General features: G+C 40.9%; 1 protein-coding gene across 1 annotated transcript in view; it reads left to right on the forward strand.

The window, feature by feature from the left end:
• Aox1 (aldehyde oxidase 1) overlaps positions 1 to 16,103 on the forward strand; it is a 64,856-nt gene extending 48,753 nt beyond the window's left edge. The window contains exons 27-35 of the mRNA XM_013010608.1: positions 2,679 to 2,774; positions 4,714 to 4,842; positions 5,496 to 5,570; positions 7,344 to 7,396; positions 8,574 to 8,688; positions 11,912 to 11,977; positions 13,797 to 13,985; positions 14,877 to 15,044; positions 15,682 to 16,103. Coding sequence (XP_012866062.1) covers positions 2,679 to 2,774; positions 4,714 to 4,842; positions 5,496 to 5,570; positions 7,344 to 7,396; positions 8,574 to 8,688; positions 11,912 to 11,977; positions 13,797 to 13,985; positions 14,877 to 15,044; positions 15,682 to 15,732 — 942 coding nt within the window. The 3' untranslated portion in view covers positions 15,733 to 16,103. The remainder of the gene's footprint in view (positions 1 to 2,678; positions 2,775 to 4,713; positions 4,843 to 5,495; positions 5,571 to 7,343; positions 7,397 to 8,573; positions 8,689 to 11,911; positions 11,978 to 13,796; positions 13,986 to 14,876; positions 15,045 to 15,681) is intronic.
• Positions 16,104 to 20,326: the final 4,223 nt, after the last annotated feature.

Consider the following 20,326-nt stretch of genomic DNA (forward strand, 5'->3'; position numbering starts at 1 on the left):
AGGGAAATGAACCCTAAGATATGTATTCAAATGTTTTTTTTCTTTCATGCGATTGTTTCTAACGCATTTATAAGATTATTTCTTTGTTGCTTTGTATGTCCCTTCCCCACGGTATAACCCCTGCTTTCACTGTATTTGCTGTCGGTATAATTTGTGGAGGGGAAGGGGAAAAACAAATCCTTTAAATAGGGATACAAGTGGACCCATTGCAACAATGAGATGTACAAGTTGTTATGTCGAAAACGAACTTTACAACTTTGGTGCAGGGGGAGGAGGGTTGGGTGGAGGTGTGGGAGGGAGGATGGGATGGGAAAGGGAAACAAAGGAGGAGGCTACAATGCTTGATAAGTAATGTACTCATTATCTTGCTCATGTAATTGTAACCCCTCTGTACAGTATTTTCACAAGAAAAAAAATTCACTTAAAAAAACTTTTTAAAACACAACTTTAGGGCTTTGTTCACTACAATGCTATTAAGGGTATGAAAAGGAAGACTGGGAATCTGCTCCACAGCTTCTTACAGACCCCTCAATGCTAAATACCACTTGCTGTTCCCACCTCTTTATTCTTGAATGAAACTTAACCCTAACAGCTGGTAAAGGGCTGCTATGTTTTAGCTCATTCTGTAGCTGTGGTGAGAACTCTCATTATCTATGCTCTTGCATGTATACATGCAAGATTTTCCTGGATACATACACATAAATAAATGTAAATATCCAGTGCAAAAGAATGTCCTTCCTCCATTCCATATCCATCCATCCATTGAGCAGTGAACCTAGCAGAGCTGTGGTTCCATCCTTACAATGTTTACATGCAATTTTTATTGAGAATGACAAGCAGTTATTAAATCCTACTCTTGCCACTCCTTGCCTGGTTATGACAGTAAAAATGAACACTGAGCCATTTAGCCACTTGCACAATATTTACTTAGGGGTGGGAGAAAGAGTCCAGAAACCATGGCTGAGAAACAAAGGGAAATATGATTATATAACCAAATGCCATTATTTCAGAGGAGAGCAGAGCAAAGGAAGCTCCCACTGGGAAAGGGGTTTGTAAGCAGTGACTCTTGTTGTACACTTTTGGGATAAACCTATTTGCTGGCAGCTAGCAAAGAGATCAGTAAAGACCATTTGCCCTGAAGCACAGTGGTCAGGATCTTGGGGAAAATTCTCTCTGTTTTGCAAGTCCCATAGTTGGCAGAAACTGGGCCAAGGTTAGAATTCAGGTCTGGGCACTTCCCAATGTTCTCTTCCCAAACCATCCTTTGAGGGGACTGAGGGATTCAGTACAACCATAAAAGGTACTAGGCAAGAGCCAGCAGGACAAATGCATCCTCAGAGGCTACAAAGTATCCTTCTGTGTTAAATGCCTTGCTCAAGGCTGAAGAGCTTGAGACCAGTGTCAGGCTTCTTTCTTGAAGGCACATCCTGAAAGCCTCGGCCCTGCAGCAAGACAGAGGCAGGAACTCGAAATGTTTGATGTTACTTCTACTTCTCTGTAGAAGATCTTGGGCTGGGGTTTGCAATGTCCCACTTGTCTAGTCTCTCTATTGTGATTCATTCTACTTTATGTGGAGGGAAACGGAACCTACCTCAATTTATTCTCTTATCCAAAGTCATCCAGGTAGTGAGTAACCAAACAAAGACGTGACCTCAGATCCCACACTGTTCCACCCCTAAACTGAAGTAGCCCTTGCCCAATAGCTGAGGGGGTTAAATGCATGTCACCAAAATATACTTCATCCCTACACTGTGATCTCTGAAGGACACAGATTGTAGCTAATTAACCTCTGTGTTTCCAGGACATTTATCCATACAGCACCTGGCACAGAGTAGGAGCCCAAATTGTGAATGCTTTTGGTATATGGGGAAGCTTCAGAATTAGAGCTAACTTCACTAATACCAGAAATTCTTGCTTAAGATTTAAATTTCACTCAACTAAACTCCTCTATTTTTATTGGAGAGCCATGTGGTCCTTTCCTTTATTTATGCTGATTTTATAGATGAAGCTTTGTGAACGTATCTTTTGTGATGCTCACAATGAGCCATCCAGTGGTGCCACTTAACTGAATCAAATTTGACCTTGTTAATAGCCTGAGGCCAGTTGCGCACCATGTGGAACAAATTACCCAGCAGTCTTCAACAGAAAGGCTGCCCTGGACTTGCAGGCAGAGTGCCGTCACCAGCAGGCTTACACAACAGAGGACACACACACGCACACACACACACACACACACACACACACACACACAGCCCAATTGCATGTCAGTCAAGCTACAGATCTCGGAAAACTTAAAGTTTGCAAATTTATAAAACAGATCAGATCATTATGTTCTGGCAAATTCATCTGTTGAACATTTCTTGGGCAATTATTGCATGTGAAACTCCGTGTCACATGTCATGAGGACAGTAAAGTGTGACCAAACAGAAGCTAGCATCAGCCCCGACCCCCTTGCCTCTGGCATCACCTGGCATCGGATGCACAGCTCCAGGGACAGTGTGGTCTCTTGTGGGGTGATCACAAGGTAGAACTTATGTCAGCCCTGGCTCAGCTTGGGTAATACGTGTTATGTCAGGCATGAAAAAATTTGATTTTTAAAGAAAGTGTTTTACTTGATATAAATGTGATCATATCAACCACAAATAGTTTCTCTGTGTTCTCTATCTTTCTCTGCTTAGGCTGCTGCCCTGGTCCATATTTACCTAGATGGCTCAGCTCTGGTCACTCATGGTGGAATCGAAATGGGGCAGGGTGTCCACACTAAAATGATTCAGGTAAGAATGCAAATTGCTGGATTTTATTGGCATTTCCTTGCATATGTGTTCATGAGGTAGAAACTATGAATGTATATTTTCCATTCTGAAAGAATGGGAGACTGGTTTTCATAGTTCAAGCTACTAATCTCTGAGAAGAAACTTTGTAAACAAGCCAAGTTTATAACTGAGCACCTGAAGTAACAAGTCTTTATTGCTAAAGAAGGTAGCAGGTGTTACTTGCGTCTCTCCTTTAAATATATTAACTAATATTTTTTAATTTCTTTTTCTTGAGCAATGAAATAATATGTAAATTCTGATGTGGTACAATTTCTTGTCCTTCTATATTAAGTGCTTGAACCATCAAATACAAACCAGGTTTGATTCTTGTAGTTAAACACTGCTAGTTTTCCTAGTTTCCTTTGAGATCATTTATTTTAATTTTAAACTAGTTTCTGTTTTGTTAATCATTGATAGTAACATCATAAGCCATAAAGCATTCAAAAGAGGCAGAAAATTAAAAGACAAAAAGGACACGATTCCACATAGCAGTATTTATTACCTTGAGGTCTTTCCTTTCTCAAAAAAGAAAAGGTTAGGGCTGGGAAGGTAGCTCAGTGGTAGAGTGCTTGCCTTGCAACCATGAGGCCCTGGGTTCGATTCCTCAGTACCACATAAACAGAAAAAGCCGGAAGTGGCGCTGTGGCTCCAGTGGTAGAGCACTAGCCTTGAGCTGAAGAGCTGAGGGACAGCGCCCAGACCCAGAGTTCAGGCCCCATGACTGGCAAAAAAAAAAAAGAAAAGAAAAGGTTAACATGTTATTTGTGTAACTTTATGGCTTTTTCCAAATCTAATCTTACCAAGGTGACTACTTTGTCCTGTCATTACGAATTGTTGGGGCTGAGCTATAGCTCAGTGGTAGAAGCTCATACTTAGCACGTGTAAAGCCCTAAGTCTTATCGCTAGCCCTACAAAAAGAGAATTGTTAATCATTTCCTTTCCCTTCCCTTCCCTTTCTTTTCCTTTCTTCATTTTGGGGGTGAGGTGCAGTGTTTGCATTATAAGGCATTTATGTTGAGAACTTATGTGCTCTGGTAGATGCCTTCTTCTTGGACAGTTATGGGCAAACTCTAGCAAGCCACCCTGCTACCAGGAAAGAGTATTTTGGATCAGATGAGGTCAGCAATGTGACTTGTTCTGGTATTATAAATAAAAAAAACAAAGCAGCCTTCTAAGCCCTGTGTTGGCACTCAGCCCCAGTACCATAGCCTCCTTCTTGGGATGCTCATGTTTACTGAGGATGCTGTCCTATCTCACAAGAGAAGCTTATTTCTGGGGCATCTCCAGAAACGTACATAGGAGAGAAGCATCAATTCTATTTTTGATAATGTGGAATTTGCTAGAATTTTGCAGAGGATTGCGGTAGGTGTAGCAAGAATAGTTGGAGTATGGAGATGTGATTATAAAAATTCAAATGAAACATTTCTGCTTGTCTTGGCTTCTCCTCCTCTCCTGGGAGGCTCTCATGCATAAGAAAATGACAGAGAAAGAAAGTGTGTCCAACTTGGAGCCCAGATTGGCTACAGGATCTTTAGAAAAAGAGAAATTTTCTGCCAGGTGCTGGTGGCTCAAGCCTGTAATCTTAGCTACTCAGGAAGCTGAGATCTGTGGATTGTGGCTCAAAGCCAGCCCAGGCAGGTAAGTCTGTGATTATTATCTTGGACCACCACAAATTCAGAAGTGAAGCTGTGGCTTACGTGGTAGAGTGAGAACACTAAAAGATAGTGCCCAGTGTCTGAGGTGAAGCCCTAGCACTGTCCATCAAAAAATGGGGGAGCTTTCTGTGCCTTCAAGAACTCATGATTCCGCAGTCTATCCCCATCCTTTGTACAGTGTGCACTGGTGCATGGGTCTACAACCAGCCATGGTATAAGGAAATAAACTCTCTTCAAAAACCCAGGTGGCCAGCCGTGAATTAAAGATGCCGATGTCAAATGTCCACCTGCGTGGGACAAGCACAGAAACGGTGCCTAACACAAATATCTCTGGAGGGTCTGTGGTGGCAGACCTTAATGGGCTGGCAGTAAAGGTAAAAACCACGTCTGTGACATCAAAGTCCTTAAAGTTCCCAGAGCCAATCTGTAGGTTGGGCTCAGATGTAACATTTGCCCTTCTCCTGCCTCTCTCCTCCAGCGTCAAGCTCAGTCGGGGCTACAGCACCCAGCAGTTTGCCTGTGCTGCAAACACACCTCTATTTCTCCCTCACTCTTGACACTTTACTGGTCAGCAGTCCTTCTAACTCTGTCAGAAATGTCTGTAGATCTTTCCCCTGCCATGTTATGTTATTATCACCTTGAGTCAGACGCTTACCACAGATTTGGAAATGGTTTCTGTCTTTCTACCCCGGCTCTGTTGTCTTCCACTCTGGCTTCTTGCTACCCCAGCAAACTTCCCTGTAACGTAAGACATTTGAAAGCAGTGGTTTGTGGTTTGTCAACCATTTTTTCTGTTAATTCCTAACTTAGCATGGCTTCTAAGGTTCACACCTGATACGTGCATATGCATGCCTGTACCATAGGGCACTTCCACTTCACCCTCTTATGGGGTGGTCTCCTGCTTGTCTGGGTTTCTGCAGCCCTCTTACATAAGCCCACGGGAGGATATTCCATGTTGTTTTGAAACTGGCATCTGCGTGAAATTGTGATGATGATTTGAATTTAAAACATAATCCCTAATTCCTAGGATGCTTGTCAAGCTCTTATGAAACGCCTTGAACCCATCATCAACAAGAATCCTGGAGGAACTTGGAAAGACTGGGTGAGAATTGTAGATTCTCAGCAATTTTTGTTAGATAAAAATGAGGCGATTACGAAAATAGTTGAAGGGCTACCATCATTGCAAAATGAGAATCAGAGGCCTTCTTCATGTAAAAATCCTATCAGAATATAATGGAAGAACTCTTTCATCTGAGAGATGTTTCTATTAAAGAAAAGGAAAAGTTATTTCTGTCATTAACTCCTGCTTTAGAATTAATGAAGCTAAGAGCTAATGAACTAAGAACTAAGCTAGAACTAATGAATGTTGCATCCTGTAAAACCTACTTTCTGGTACTTTCTGTTGATTCTTTAGATTCCACTATTCCTAACATAGAAAAGCAACAGTAGAATCACCTCTATGAAGGTAAAAAGCATGCAGGTACTCTAACATAAATAGAAAGCAGGCCCCTGAGTATGTGTGTAGCAGGCACTGACATGGAAATGCCTTCTTCCTCTGGTACACTTACACTCTAGTTGAAAGAGAAGCCACACATTCTGAGGTCAACTAGCAAACATTTTAAACTAATAGACTACAAATCAACAAATGGTATGGAATGTATTTGTGAAATCTGAGACCATGTGTAATGATTACTATGGAATATTACTTTTGCGTGGTTAAAATCATGGTCTAGCCGGGTACTGGTGATTCACACCTATAATCCTAGCCACTTAGGAGGCTGAGACCTGAGGATTGCTGATTAAAGCCAGCCTAAGCAGGGAAGTCCATGAGACTCTTATTAACCATTTAAAAAGCCGGAAGTGGAGCTGTAACTGAAGTAGAGATCTAGCTTTGAGGAATAAAAACTCAGGGACAGCTCCTAGGCCCTGAGTTAAAGTCTTAGGACTGATATATACCCCTCTTCCCCAGTACACACACACACACACACACACACACACACACACACAGAGGCCTATTCAAGTATTATTTAGTGAGTTTCACTTAGAAATGATTCCAAGGCTGAGGAGTGTGGTAGCCCAGTAGTAAAACATGTACTTAGCATTTTAGAGACCCTGGGTTCAATCCCAATCACCATCCCCCAAAAGTTTTCTATTTTTTCATCAAGACTCATTCTGTAGTTCCTATTTATGAAAGCTCTTTATCTTTTCTGGGGATCCTTGTTTCTGCTTTTGCCCTGTACTGTGTAACCCCCTAAAAGCTGAAAGTGGCTGGATGAAGAAAGGTGTAGGAAAGTCTGTTCTCCACCACCCATGGCACAATGCTGATGTTCAACTCTCTCCTTGGCCTTCTGTAATGGTTACATGGCTTACCTTCTCTCCTAGACCTGAGGACTTGGCCCTAAGAGTCATTTTTCCATTTAGTACTCAATTGTATGCACTTGCAGAGTCAGGGAACCATTTACTGTAAATGGTACAAGTTAGCAAAATTATTCTTCTCCACTGAAACTGCTACAGATATATGATATCAAAATTGAACATACAACCAGCCATTGTTTCCTAAAATGGCCTGTGCTAATAGGCTAAGTCTTTCCAGATGACTGAATGAATTTACTCATAAGCAGAATATGTATTGATCACTATCATCAAGTCTATAAGTTTAACATACCTTGGAGGTCATTTCCTGTAATCATATGCACTGAACAAACACTATTACTACTTTCAGTGAACCACAAATGCTTGTGTGGATGGACAGTGTTAAAAGGAACAGATTCATCTCAGTTCTGCCTAGTTATTGCCACTGATAGTTTAACACATGATCAAAATTGAAGTCTTGAGGAAATCTCTCTGCAAAACACCCTTTTTTTCCCCTTCACAGGCACAGGCTGCTTTTGATGAAAGCATTAGCCTTTCAGCTGTTGGATATTTCAGGTAAGTATTCTTTTTAAATCAGTTTCATGTTATGAAAAACAAATGGTATCTTGAGGAAGAGTTTTAGTTCTGTTTGCAATTTGGCATACATTGATTTTGTACCTTCAATTAACCTACTGTTATAAAGAGTAATTAGCTACTAATTCATCCAAGTGTCCCAGTAGACTTCTGCTAGGAAAAACATGCATATAAATGAAAACCAGTTGAATGATAATTCAAATCCTAGTGAGTGGTATGATAAGATTCTCGAGGAATTGTGTGGAATCCAGATCAGTGGTTGACTCTGTGGGAAACACCTTTGGTTCCCTTGAGTTAAGAAACAAATGAGGAGGGATACAAATTAAACTGCACTTATGACAGGAGCTGTTCACATCCCCTAGACTGGCAGAAGGAAATTTGATGACAACTCTGTGGTGTCAAGATGTGAATCAATGAGAAATGATACACTTTGGAGAATAGTTTATCTGATTATTTAATGGAGAGCTGATGCCATCAGAAAACAGGGTGATAAGAGAGGGTCTTAACCTCATTTCGTTGTGGCAGTCCTGGGGCACTGACTGATGAGCAGGAATGGGCATTGGAAGCATTTTTAATGGACATCTCCAGGCTTGGGGAACCAGATGACTGTTGGTAGAGAGGACTCTCAAGGAGCTGCCATCTAATTCCATGACATTCACCTGGAATCCTTACAAAAAGAAGAGTGGGGAATAGGCCATAAAATCTGATAGTAAGGACATAGAATGAGAGCCAGGGACAAGCCTCTCAGACAGAGGTGAATCCTGGAGTCAGGAAATCAAACAAATCAAGCAAGTATGTACCTTTAACCTAGTGACTGATGTGAGATAGAGGTTGAATACCCGCAATCTGATGATAGTAAGATTACATTACATTGGCTATCGGCAGTAGGACAAGTAGTTATAAAGTAAGTATATAAACCTCTAGGAGTAAGGATTCACTGATCAGGAATAGCTGGTGTTTTTATTCAACAATGCAAGTTGAATAAGAAAGATGCAAATACTTAATTTTTCAATACTTTTACTAGTATATGTTATGGGTATTCATATCACCATACAAGTGTATTCCTCTGACTTGCTCAGCTCCTATAGTCTGCTCAGTCATCATAGTCTGTGATTACTTGATCATTTAACAATGTTCCTCAAGAATGTGTTTGTTTCAGGGGTTATGAGTCAAATATGGACTGGGAGAAAGGTGAGGGGCATCCCTTCGAATACTATGTCTATGGAGCTGCCTGTTCAGAGGTTGAAATTGATTGCCTGACAGGGGATCATAAGGTCGGTACTACTGAAAATGTCTTCCAATGTACTTGCCTGCACCTGAAGTTTACACTTACCATTTATTGGAGGAAAATGTGATTTCTCTATATTACTTGGAGAAAATAGTCACGTACCAACTTACCTTTCAAACAATGAGTAGTTCTTCTAAGTTTCCCCATTCTTCTTTTTTTTTGGGGGGGTCCAGTCGTGGGGCCTGAACTCTGGGCCTGGGCGCTGTCCCTCAGCTCTTCAGCTCAAGGCTAGCGCTCTACCACTTGAGCCACAGCGCCACTTCTGGCTTTTTTCCTTTCTGCTTATGTGGTGCTGAGGAATCAAACCCAGGGCCTTGAGCATGCAAGGCAAGTGCTCTATCACTGAGCCACCTTCCCAGCCCTCCCCATTCTTTTTAAATGAAACAGAATCTCACCTCTTATATGATAATGTTGAATGATTGCATAGGCACCCATAATCTGCAGGCAATCACCAAAGCCAGCCCAGGGCAGGCAATGGCCAGGCTAGGAAATACTTTACCCAGATAGGTTCTTCTGTTTAGATAGCTTTAGGGATTCCGTTTTTCTTCTTGGGTCTTTAACAGTAAAAGAAGTTATTTACTTGTCCTGTCAATAATAATAAATAATGATTAATAATTAAATAGAACTTCAGGGACCCTCACAAATGTTTTGTGGCCAAACTATTAGGCTAGTAATAATATAGTCCAAAACCATACCCAGAAGCAAGTTGTAGTTCTTGATATACATATATATATATATATATATATATATATATTCTTTGATTTGACATCTTAGATTGTAATATGTTTTCATTCACAGTGTCCTCTCATGTTGTATTTACTTAACATGACCATAAGCCTAATCTTGGAAATTATGCATAACTTTATTGAATCTGCATGGCTTGTCTGGATTCTTACTCAGTCTAGATTTAGTTCAGGGAATTTTGGACTAGGGAAAAGCAAAGTCAGTCTAAACATAGCTCTCTAGTTTGAGGGAATTCTCTCACACTGATTTCTAAATCCCTGTATCTTCAAATAAAAGCAAAACATATTGGAGTTTTTTTTATATTTTGTATATACCTTGGTTTTATTAGGATCTAAGAATGAGTTGGTAATTAATCTTCTGCATTGGGTGTGATGGTGCATTCTGTAATCCCAGCATTTGAAAGGATGTAGCAGGAGAGTAAGAATTTGAGGCCAGTCTAGGCTATAGGGAGACTTTGCAAAAAAAGAAAGAAAGAAAGAAAGAAGGAAGGAAGGAAAGAAAGAGAGAGAGGAAGAAAGGAAGGAAGGAAGGGGAGAGGGAGAACAGGAAGGAAAGAAAGAAAAAATAAAGAATGAAGGACAAAAAAATTCTCATAACTTGAACAATCTTAAGAGCTGTGATAAATAATCTAATCGTAAAAACTAGAGCTGAAGTTCAGATTAGGTATTAGTGGCAGGCAGAATATCATCATGTGAGATTCTCCCAGAAGGCTTCCCTTGGAGGCCTGTATCTCCACCATTTTCTTTGTATTAGTAGAATTTCCCTCATCCTTGAAAATTTGTTCTCACCTGAATGCACACCTATATATTACCTATTGCTATGTAATAAATGAATGAAGACTGATAAATATTTATTGGCTCATACTACTTCAGAGGGTCAGAATTAGGGAAGGAAATGGGAACAACAAAATGGTGAGACAAAGGACAAAGAGTGAACCAATGCAACAGCAATATTCACAAGGCAATATGTTGGAAATTAACTGTACAACTTGGGGGGTGGGGTTTTTAGGGGAAGGAAAGTGGAAGAAAAATGAGGGAGGGAGTAACAAGTTCAACAAGAAATGTACTCACTACCTGATGTATGTACCTTTAACACCTCTGTACATCACCTTGACAGTAAAATTAAATTTAAAAAAACATAGTAAGTCAATAGAGTCTTCGCTAACTTTAGCATACCTCCACTCACCTCCAGTTGATGTCGCTTGTCTCCTGCAAGGGAGTCTTGCTAACTAGTGTCCAAAATAACTCTATAGTTCATTGTGTCTTTCAGTAAGAAATGTGAGTACCTAAAGTTCTATTTTTCAATTTTATTTCTTTCGTCTGGGGTACTGGGGTTGAACTCAGGGTCCTACACTTACTATGCAGTCACTCTACCGTAAGCCATGTTCTGAGTCCTTTTGGCATTACTTATCTTTGGAATAAATCTCATGTTTTGTTTTGTTTCTTTTAACCAGGGCCACCTTCCTCCTATTTACTACTTCCTGAGTAGCTGGGCTGATAGACATGTGCCACCATGCCCAGCTATTGATTGAGATGATGCAATCCACCACAACTGGCATAATGTTTTACTATAGTCAAACATGCTAGATCATTGTTTAATTTTCTTGTTAAAATTTATTAATCAGAAATCAAATCTGCGATTTGCAGGTAATGCCAGCAGCCTGGCTTGGCCTCCTTCCTTCTGCTTTCATCTTTTTCACCCCCTAGGTAAACAGATGACAGTTCAAAGACCTTTCACTTGGACTTCCTGAACTCTAGACTTTAGTAAACATCACTGAGCCAATTGGACTCTGTATGTTGCAATGAACTTTAGCCACAAAGTATTGCATCACCAAAGTATTACTCATGATAGATATTGCTCATTATAGATATTTTCTTTTATTGTGTTATTTATTAGGTTTCTTGTAGCGGATTAAGCTCAATCTATTGTATGTATCCATAGCTTAAATCAAAATCAATCAAATACGTTATGTTCTTATTATTTCCAGGAAAAATACAGATTATTTCCAAGAGGAAGAAAAAAACAATCACATGGTGTAAACTGGTTAAGAGTATTCATTCCTTTAAATGTTTTACATTGTAACCAAGCTTGGTGGCAAACACCCATAATCCCAGCTACTCAGGAGGTAGAGATCAGGAGGATTGCGGTTCAAGGCCAGCCTGAGACAAAAAACATGGGCACTATCTGAAAAGTAATGAAAGCAAAATGTATTGGGGATATTCAAGTGGTAGAACACCTGCCTAGAAAGTAGGAATCCCTGAGTTCACTCCCCAGTATGACCAAAAAGTTTTACATAATAAAACTTGTCACATAATAAAATGTTTGTTGGTTTTTTTCTCCTGGTATAATATGATCCAAAAGAAAAAAATGTTTTATGCCAATGCTAGCCTAGCAGGAAGTTTTTTTTCAGCTTCTCTTTACATGATTTACATTGAAATAAACCGGTGATTTTTTTTTATTACTAGAACATCAGAACAGACATTGTCATGGATGTTGGCAACAGCATCAACCCAGCCCTTGACATAGGCCAGGTATGTGTAACTAACTTGTTCAAACTGCTGTGAAATCTGCAGGAAAAACAATTCATTCTGCTTACATCTTACTCTGCCTGTTAGCCAACATCTTTCTGTTCAGACCAGCTACAGAACTCAAATGACTTACTATTTAAAAAGGGAGAGGAAACAGTTATTTTAGGTAGTTTTGAAGAAATATACAATCTGCAATTGAGAACTGGCCTGAAACAAGACCAAGCTAGAGGGTACCTCTGGGCCCTGAACCTCTGTGGTATAAGTAAATTAGTACCAAGTGCTGAGCATAGGCACACAATAGGAATTTAACATTGGATTAGGATACCATACTTCAGTTATAGCAGTAGCTATTGAGAAATAGCCTGTGGGATAATGTTCTTACCCATAGTTATTTTCTTGTGCCATTTCGGCTTGAATTCAGGACCTGGGAACTGTCCCTTAGCTATTTTGCTCAAGGCTAATGCTCTACTACTTGAGCCACCCCCTCTCCACTTACAGATTTTTGATGGCTAATTGGAGATAACAGTCTCACAGACTTTTTTGCCCAGTCTGGCTTTGAACCATGATTCTCAGATCTCAGCCTCCTGAGGAGCTAGGATTAGGCATGAGCCATCAGCATGTGACGCCCACAGTCATGTTTATGTTCAGATTTTAACTAATTAACAACATTGAAAAATTTCAATGTCTAGCATGGAAATTTACCAACTCTGATAAATTTCTGCATTTCCATGAAGAAAAAGTAGGTTGTATCTTTGGAGAGTCACACACTCACCAATGACAGGGGACCCACCTGGAATCTTCACAGGCCTGCTTGAACTGCCTCCACCTGTGGGAAACTCTATTCCCTAGCTCCAATTTGCAGGAAAATATATCCTCTCTCCAGTCATGGCTTTGTGTCCTTGGAGAATGCGATGATGAATCTGTTAAGTGGAGAAATCAACCAAGGCTTCAGGGAGGAAGTGAGGATGGACCTGATAGTCAGGAAAGACCACTTGGGAAGAAGAATGAAGAAAATCAACCTGAAGAAAGACCCAAACTGCAGCACACCTGTATTCACATCACATTGGCTGAGGACTATGTGTCTGTGTTGGAGTGAACCAGCTCTGAAGCTGGGGCTACAGGGTGGATGATGGTCTTGTTGATGAGGAGTCTCCAAAAATAGTTACTTAGCTTCATACGTAGAAGTGATCTGACTGAGTTTTAGGATAATTTACCTAATAGCATGATAACTCCTTACCTATTGGTAGAAGTGAGAAATGGAGATGTGGTCATAGGAAGGAAGTAACCTAAGAAGAAACTCCAAACTCATTTTTTAAAATGTTTGGAAATGCACTTTTGCTGCATGCTTATGTCCAGGGAGAAAGTGTAAAGAGTTCCTAGTGTATTCCTTCAGGTTACAAGGAGCAGAAACATTTGATTTGTTGCAAGACCAGCCAGCTTGTGAGTGAAGACAAGGGACAAGGTGATGGAGCTCTCATCCTGAAAGCCTACTATGAGGGCAAATCAGTCAGTGAGAGCCTTGGTCACTTTGTCTGCATTAAAGAGGAGGGTGTTTAGATGATATGTGAGGACTCTTCTACAGCAATTGTTTTCATGACTACACCAAGATCAGAAGCCCCATCATTTGATTTTGAATGTAGCACCAAATGCGATGGGAAGAAATGTTCTTAGGAAGGCAGGCAGGGACATGCTCCAAGACACCCCGGAAATCCTCTTCAAACTGCAATTTTAAAATTCAAAATATCCCAGTGTGAAGTTGAAATGATACCTCCTGTTGACTGTATCTTCTCATGCGCATAAATTGCTTTTATTTTTGTCACAGATTGAAGGTGCATTTGTTCAAGGCATGGGACTTTACACAATGGAGGAACTGAAATATTCTCCTCAGGGTGTTCTGTACACACGCGGTCCAAACCAATATAAAATCCCTGCCATCTGTGACATCCCCGCTGAGCTGCACATCTCTTTTTTGCCTCCATCTGAAAATTCAAATACCCTGTATTCATCTAAGGTACGCGGTCTTCCACGAATAGATGTATGTTCGTATCATGTCTGTGGGGTGGAGGGAAGGCTGCATCCATTTTCGTACCTGGTTGTTCAGTGGTTTTACCAGGGTTTTGAAGAAAACCCCTTATTATGCGTGTTACTTACAAACTAGTTTAACAACACGATTTTTAATGCTTTTTGTTTGATTGGTTGAGATTTTTTTTTTGTTTTTGTTCTGTTTTGGTTTTGTTTGGTTTTATCCTGCTGGAGACTAAACTCAAAGTCTCTCAGTACGAGGTAGGTACTCTACTACTGAAACCTTCCTCCCTGGCCCCTTTTTCCATTGATTATTTCCAAGATGGGGTCTTGCTTTGTGCGAGGAATGACCATCCTCCTACTTCGTGCTTCTCTGTGTTGCTGGGATGATAGGCCCATCTTACTGAACCCAGCTGTGTGCTTCTCGCGAGTAGTTGGGAAAACAGGCACATGCCACAGCTCCCCGTCATTGGTTGAGATGGAGTCTTAAACTATTTTTGGCACAGGTTGGCAATCCTTCCATCTCTGCCTCCCAAGTAGTTAGAATTACAGGCTTGAGTCACTGCACTCAACATAACAGATGTTTTAATTCTTCTGAATCTTGGAGTCTGACATGAACTGGTATTACCACATGTCAAATTTGTCTTTTCATATTGTAATAATTACCTTTATGTCTGTGTTTACTTTATTTAGAATCATTTGTCTAGGTTAGAATTCTAGGAATGGGAATATTGGATCAAGAGATTACTTTTCTAATACAGATAGGTACAGAGTAATATATGTGTGTATATATACAGATACATATATGCATGTGTATATGTAGAGGGAAGACAGTGTATGTGTCTATGTGTCGTAATCCAGAGGGCTTTCTTTCCTCAAGGGTCTGGGAGAGTCTGGGGTGTTCCTGGGGTGTTCAGTGTTTTTTGCCATCCACGACGCCGTGATCGCAGCGCGACAGGAGAGAGGCCTGCGGAGACCATGGCAGCTCAGTAGTCCTCTGACCCCAGAGAAGATTCGAATGGCCTGTGAAGACAAGTTCACCAAGATGGTAGGCCATTCTCACTAAAAGGAAAAAAATTATAGAATTCTGAGCTTTTGTTAACGTTTCTTTAACTCACCACTGTAGTTTTCCAGATGACTAGAATCCCTGAGTAGACTGGCCTTTGTGCATGTGCCTGAGTTGTGTCTGTGTGAACTGCACTGGGAGTGCCATTCTGGGCCATGTGGAAAAAAGAGGACTCATTCCCCTTAGCTCATATTCCTTCTCTGTTTTGCTCCTTTCCCAGGGCATCTCCTGAACTCAGTGATAAGAGTTTGGGAGATGTACCCTAAACCTAGAACCCTCACCAAGAATACTGTCCGTTCCAATGGTCTCTCTCCACTCTCCCTTCAAGCAGGCTCTAGGCGGGTAAAATGGCAGGAATCACTCCTGCATCAGCATTCCACTCAGCAAACAGCTCAGCTCTTCTAGGTTATATTCAGTGGTGGGATGTTTGATGTTAGAAGGAAGGAAATGCCATCTCCTCCTTTTCCGGGGTGAGGTGCTAGCTTGTAGCTTTCCCTGGCTGAATCCTCTCCTGGGACCTTCACAACTCATATACCATTGCTCCCCAGTGGATGGCTTCTGGTGGTTTGGGGCCTACTTTGTGTTTTGTTATTTCTCACCATTTGTTCTTTTTATTCAGATTCCAAGAGATGAACCCGGGTCTTATGTTCCTTGGAATGTGCCTGTGTGAATCAAATGCAATCTTCTGGAGTAAACAGAATGACCCTGGAGTAAATAGGGTCATCTATCCAATCTCTATGTGCTAAGATGCTAGATATGAAAACCTGATTCTCATGCTCAGAAGTCATTCCACAGAATACAGCTTTTATAGGAACCAATTTAGAGTGTCCCAATAAATTTGACAGATATACTTCAACAATTTATAAATTGTAATGGAAATGGAATAAATAATTACTGGTTTCCACTAGGATGATAATCTGTCCCTTAGCTTCATCTAGCTAAATGGAATAGATGTATATGATTCATATTTGGCTTATGTCTATCAACAGAAATTATACCATCAAATGAAAAGTAGTTTAATAAATAATTTTGTTACAAGTACAAACTGTAAACTTGTCATCTTTTCATTTGCTCCTATCTGTTATTCCCCCCCCCCTTTTTTATGGTTCTGAGTATCGAACCCAGAGTGTTGTACCTGCCAAGTAAGCACTTTGCCACTGAACTACACCCAGGACCTATCCCTCCTTATTTTAAGAATATTTCTGTAGCTAAAGAGTGTCTGACCACATGGCAGGGGAGGGGGCTTGAGGGGGCAGATAAATTGGAGTTCATCAAACTACAAAAATTCATACTTTAAAAGATACCACTGGTGCTCAAACCTGTAATCCTAGTTACTCAAGAAGCTGAGATCTGAGGATTGTGGTTCAAAGCCAGCTGGGGCAGGAAAGTCTGTGAGACTCTTATCTCCAATTAACCACCAGAAAACTTGAAGTGACATTGTGGCTGAAGTAGCAGAGCACTCGCCTTGAGCTGAAGAGCTGAGGGACAGCGCCCAGACCCAGAGTTCAAACCCCACGACCACCACCACCAACAACAAAAAGATGCTAATCACTAAGAGATTGAGGACTAGGGATGCATTTGTCTGATAAAGGTCCAGTGTATATATGTATGATTGACATACCCTTTTCCAACTGTCAATGGGCAAAGGAATTGATAGACATTTCTCCATATTTACCACTAAGCATATGACAAAATGTTTTGAACTATAGTCATTAAGGAAATGCAAACCACAAAGAGACATATTCACACAGCTAAGACTAAGATAGCAGTCATCAGAATGACTAATAATGAGTGTTAGAATAATGGGGAAAAAGAGACCAGAGGAAGATGGAACAGATCTAGCTGGGCTGTCTGTGAGCTCTCTCTGAGAAACCAACTTTCCGCAGTTCAGGGAATAACTCACTATGGGAAAAATCACACCAAGTGAGCCATCAGAGTACAGAGATTCTGCCTAGCGAGAAAAAATCCAGGCACTTTGCACCAGAAGACAGATTGGAGCACAAGCCGCTGCCATGTGACTAGCCGGACAAGGACCAAACAATCGGCTGGAGACAGAGGGCCCGCATCTCTTTACCCACCTCCAGCATGGACTGAATGATCATGAGCCAAACTCCATATGCTGCTGACCACTGCTGACCCGGGCCAAAAAGCCAAGGGAAACGGTGAGTCTCCCCACTCCTTCCCACAGAACAGCTCAGGGAAGGCAGCCCACCCCTCTCCACCACCAGAAAAGAATGCCATATTGGATACTGGCATAGGCTCCACCATAACAGCTAGCAGAGATAACTTAGGACACAAAAGCAGCAGGCAGCACCATTTTTCCTTAATTGGATCTGTGAGAGTCAGCTCTGCCCAGTGGAAGGCTGCCCAGCCCAGAAGTGCAATCACCCTTCACTACCTGGTGAGCACAGAGAGGCAGCCACCACCCCTGCAGACAGCAAAGGAATTCCACCCATACCTCAGCCGAACTGGCAGCTCAGCCACCCGCAGGAATCTCACTATAATTCATTAAAAATAATGAATAAAAACTGGACAGGCAACAAAAGCCAAGAGAAGATACAGGTTAGTGGCCCAATGGGGGCTCCCCAAGTTGGGAAAAGCCACTGACTCCAGACAGGCCCAAACCCTAACCACTTCCAAGCTCAGTCCCAGCAGCAACAAACTGCAGTCTCAGCCACCTCCTCCTGGCAGCACAAAGAAAAAAAAAAAAAAAAAAAAAGCAGATCCCGCTTTTTAGTCTGGGAAGAAGGTCTCAAAGTCCCCAAGCCTGAACTTTTTTCTGTGCACCCACAAAGGTGATTTGAGAAACCAACCAAGCAACCGGGAAAACCGACCACTACAAGCAAATCAAAGATGTCATCAAGGGATTGGAACAGGGATTTACAGGAGACATAAGCACCCCCAAATAAATAGGAGATACTTTTTTCTCTCTTTTTCCTTTCCCCCCATATATTTTTTTTCATTTTTTTAACTTCTTTAAATTTTTTTTTGCTCCTCTTTATTTTTTGCAACTAGTTTAACTCTGTTGCCTTTTTTTCCTTTTTGTCAGTTTTTTTTAATGTGTTTTTGTTTTTAGTTTTGTTTTTTTGTTTTTCCTTTTTACAACATCCTGTTGGGTTTTTTTTCCCCCTTCCTCGTAGCTGTTCTATTCACAACTGGATACACAGCCTACGGTGACCACTAGCCTTCCTTCATAACTGTGTATAGACTTAATTCAGAGTATAATTTGATCACCCAATTCCCTACTGCACAATATTGGTATTCGATTTTTTTTTTTTGGTCGGTCGTGGGGCTTGAGCTCTGGCCTGGGCACTGTCCCTCAGCTCTTCAGCTCAAGGCTAGCACTCTACCACTTGAGCCACAGTGCCACTTCCAGTTTTCTGGTGGTTTATTGGAGATAAGAGTTTCACCGACTTTCCTGCCCAGGCTGGCTTTGAACTGTGACCCTCAGATCTCAGCCTCTTGAGTAACTAGAATTACAGGCATGAGGCACCCAGCTAATATTGGTATTCTTAATATTAGTATTATTGTTTCATATGTGCATAATTGTTCTAATTTTTTATTTTTTGTATATTTTTTTCTTCTTTCCTTTTTATTTTTGTTTTTGTTTTGGGTTTTTTGGTGTTGTTGTTCCTTTTGTCTTTTTTTCCTCTTATTTTGTTTTAACTTTTCTACTCTTTCTTGCTTAGAAGTTAGGTCATAACTTTCCTCCCTCTATTCCTTTCCTTTGCTACATCCCTCTAATCTGATTTTTCTCTCCCTATATTTCATTGTATATCTTAATCTTTCCCCTAACTATACCTCACCTATTTACAATTATTTCTACTCCTTCATTCCCTCTTTGCTTTCTTTACTCTGTTGATCCCTAAGTGTGAAACACTGACCCAGACTATATCTGTAGACAGTGAGACTGTGCCAAAGTGGCTCGGGGTGTTATCCCTTCAGCCCCAAACCATCCTAAACCTCAGAACAAAGCTACTCACTGATTACAACTGTTTATAATCCCCACTTCTGAAACACAATACTCCTCCCCTGACAAAGATAAGCAGAGGTAAATAAGGGAATACCTATGTACGATTGGGAACCTCTAGAATTAGAACAAAGATACTGCCTAGGTGTGGATTTTGTCTTTAAACTGTGCTCAGTGGTGGTATTGGGCCTACTTACATATCCAATAGAGGAGAGATAAAGTGGAATACCTATTTGGATTATGTACTTCCAAAGTCTGCACAACCACAGGGCTCTGAGTTGGTGCTTATCTTAAAATTGTGTGCCAGCGAGGGACTGGATATACTTTCATCTCCAAAAAAGGAGAGAAACAGGGAAAACACCTATCTTTGAGTGAGAACATCCAAAGTCTGTGCAACTGAAGAGCTTTTGGTTCAGGCTTGCCATAGAATTGTGTTCTGGTGGGGAAGTGGAGATATTTTCAATTCCAAAAAAGAAAAATAGTGTGAAAACACCCATTTTGAGTGGGAACATTCAATTTCTGTGTAACTATAGGGCTCTGGGTGAGGACTTGTCTTAGAATTGTGATTTAGTGTGTAACTGATATAATTTCACTCCCCAAAAAGGTAAGATACTGTGAAAGCTCCCATTATTGATTGTAAACCCCCAAAGTCTGTGCTACTACCATGCTCTGGGTAAGTGCTAGTCCTAGATATGTGTTCTGGTGTGTAATAGGATATAATCACACCCCCCAAAAAGTCAGATAGAGTGAAAGTACCCTTCATTGATTGTAAACTCCCCAAGTCTGTGCAACTGCAGGGTTCTGGGTAGGTGCTTGTCTTAGAATTGTGCTCTGGTGTTTATGTGTATAAACATTCACTCCCAAAAAAAGTGAGATAGAGTGAAAATACCCATAGTTAATTATAAACCTCCAAAATCTGGGCAACTACAGGACTCTGGGTTGGTACTTGTATTCTAGCGAGGAATTGGATTTGCTTTCACTCCCAAATGGGCAGAACAAGCCACAGAAACACAAGATGGCAAGTCAAGGAATTTCAACTCACACACAGGATAAACAGGTAGCAGAGCAGTTAATTTAAAAATCCAGAGGATACCTCTCAAAATGCTTTACAAACAATACTGGTAAACATGCTGAATGAAAAAATTGAAAGCCTACATAAGGCTATGTGTGAGCATGATGAGGCAAACAAAAAACGAATTCCTGAAACTCACAACCAGAAAGCTGACTGAATTCCAACAAAAGGAAAGGGAGTCCAGTGAAAATATAGCCACTCAACTAAGGGATTTGAGGGTGA

The sequence above is a fragment of the Dipodomys ordii genome, unplaced genomic scaffold (genome assembly GCF_000151885.1).
Source record: "Dipodomys ordii isolate 6190 unplaced genomic scaffold, Dord_2.0 Scaffold1, whole genome shotgun sequence".
Classification (NCBI taxonomy): Eukaryota; Metazoa; Chordata; class Mammalia; order Rodentia; family Heteromyidae; genus Dipodomys; species Dipodomys ordii.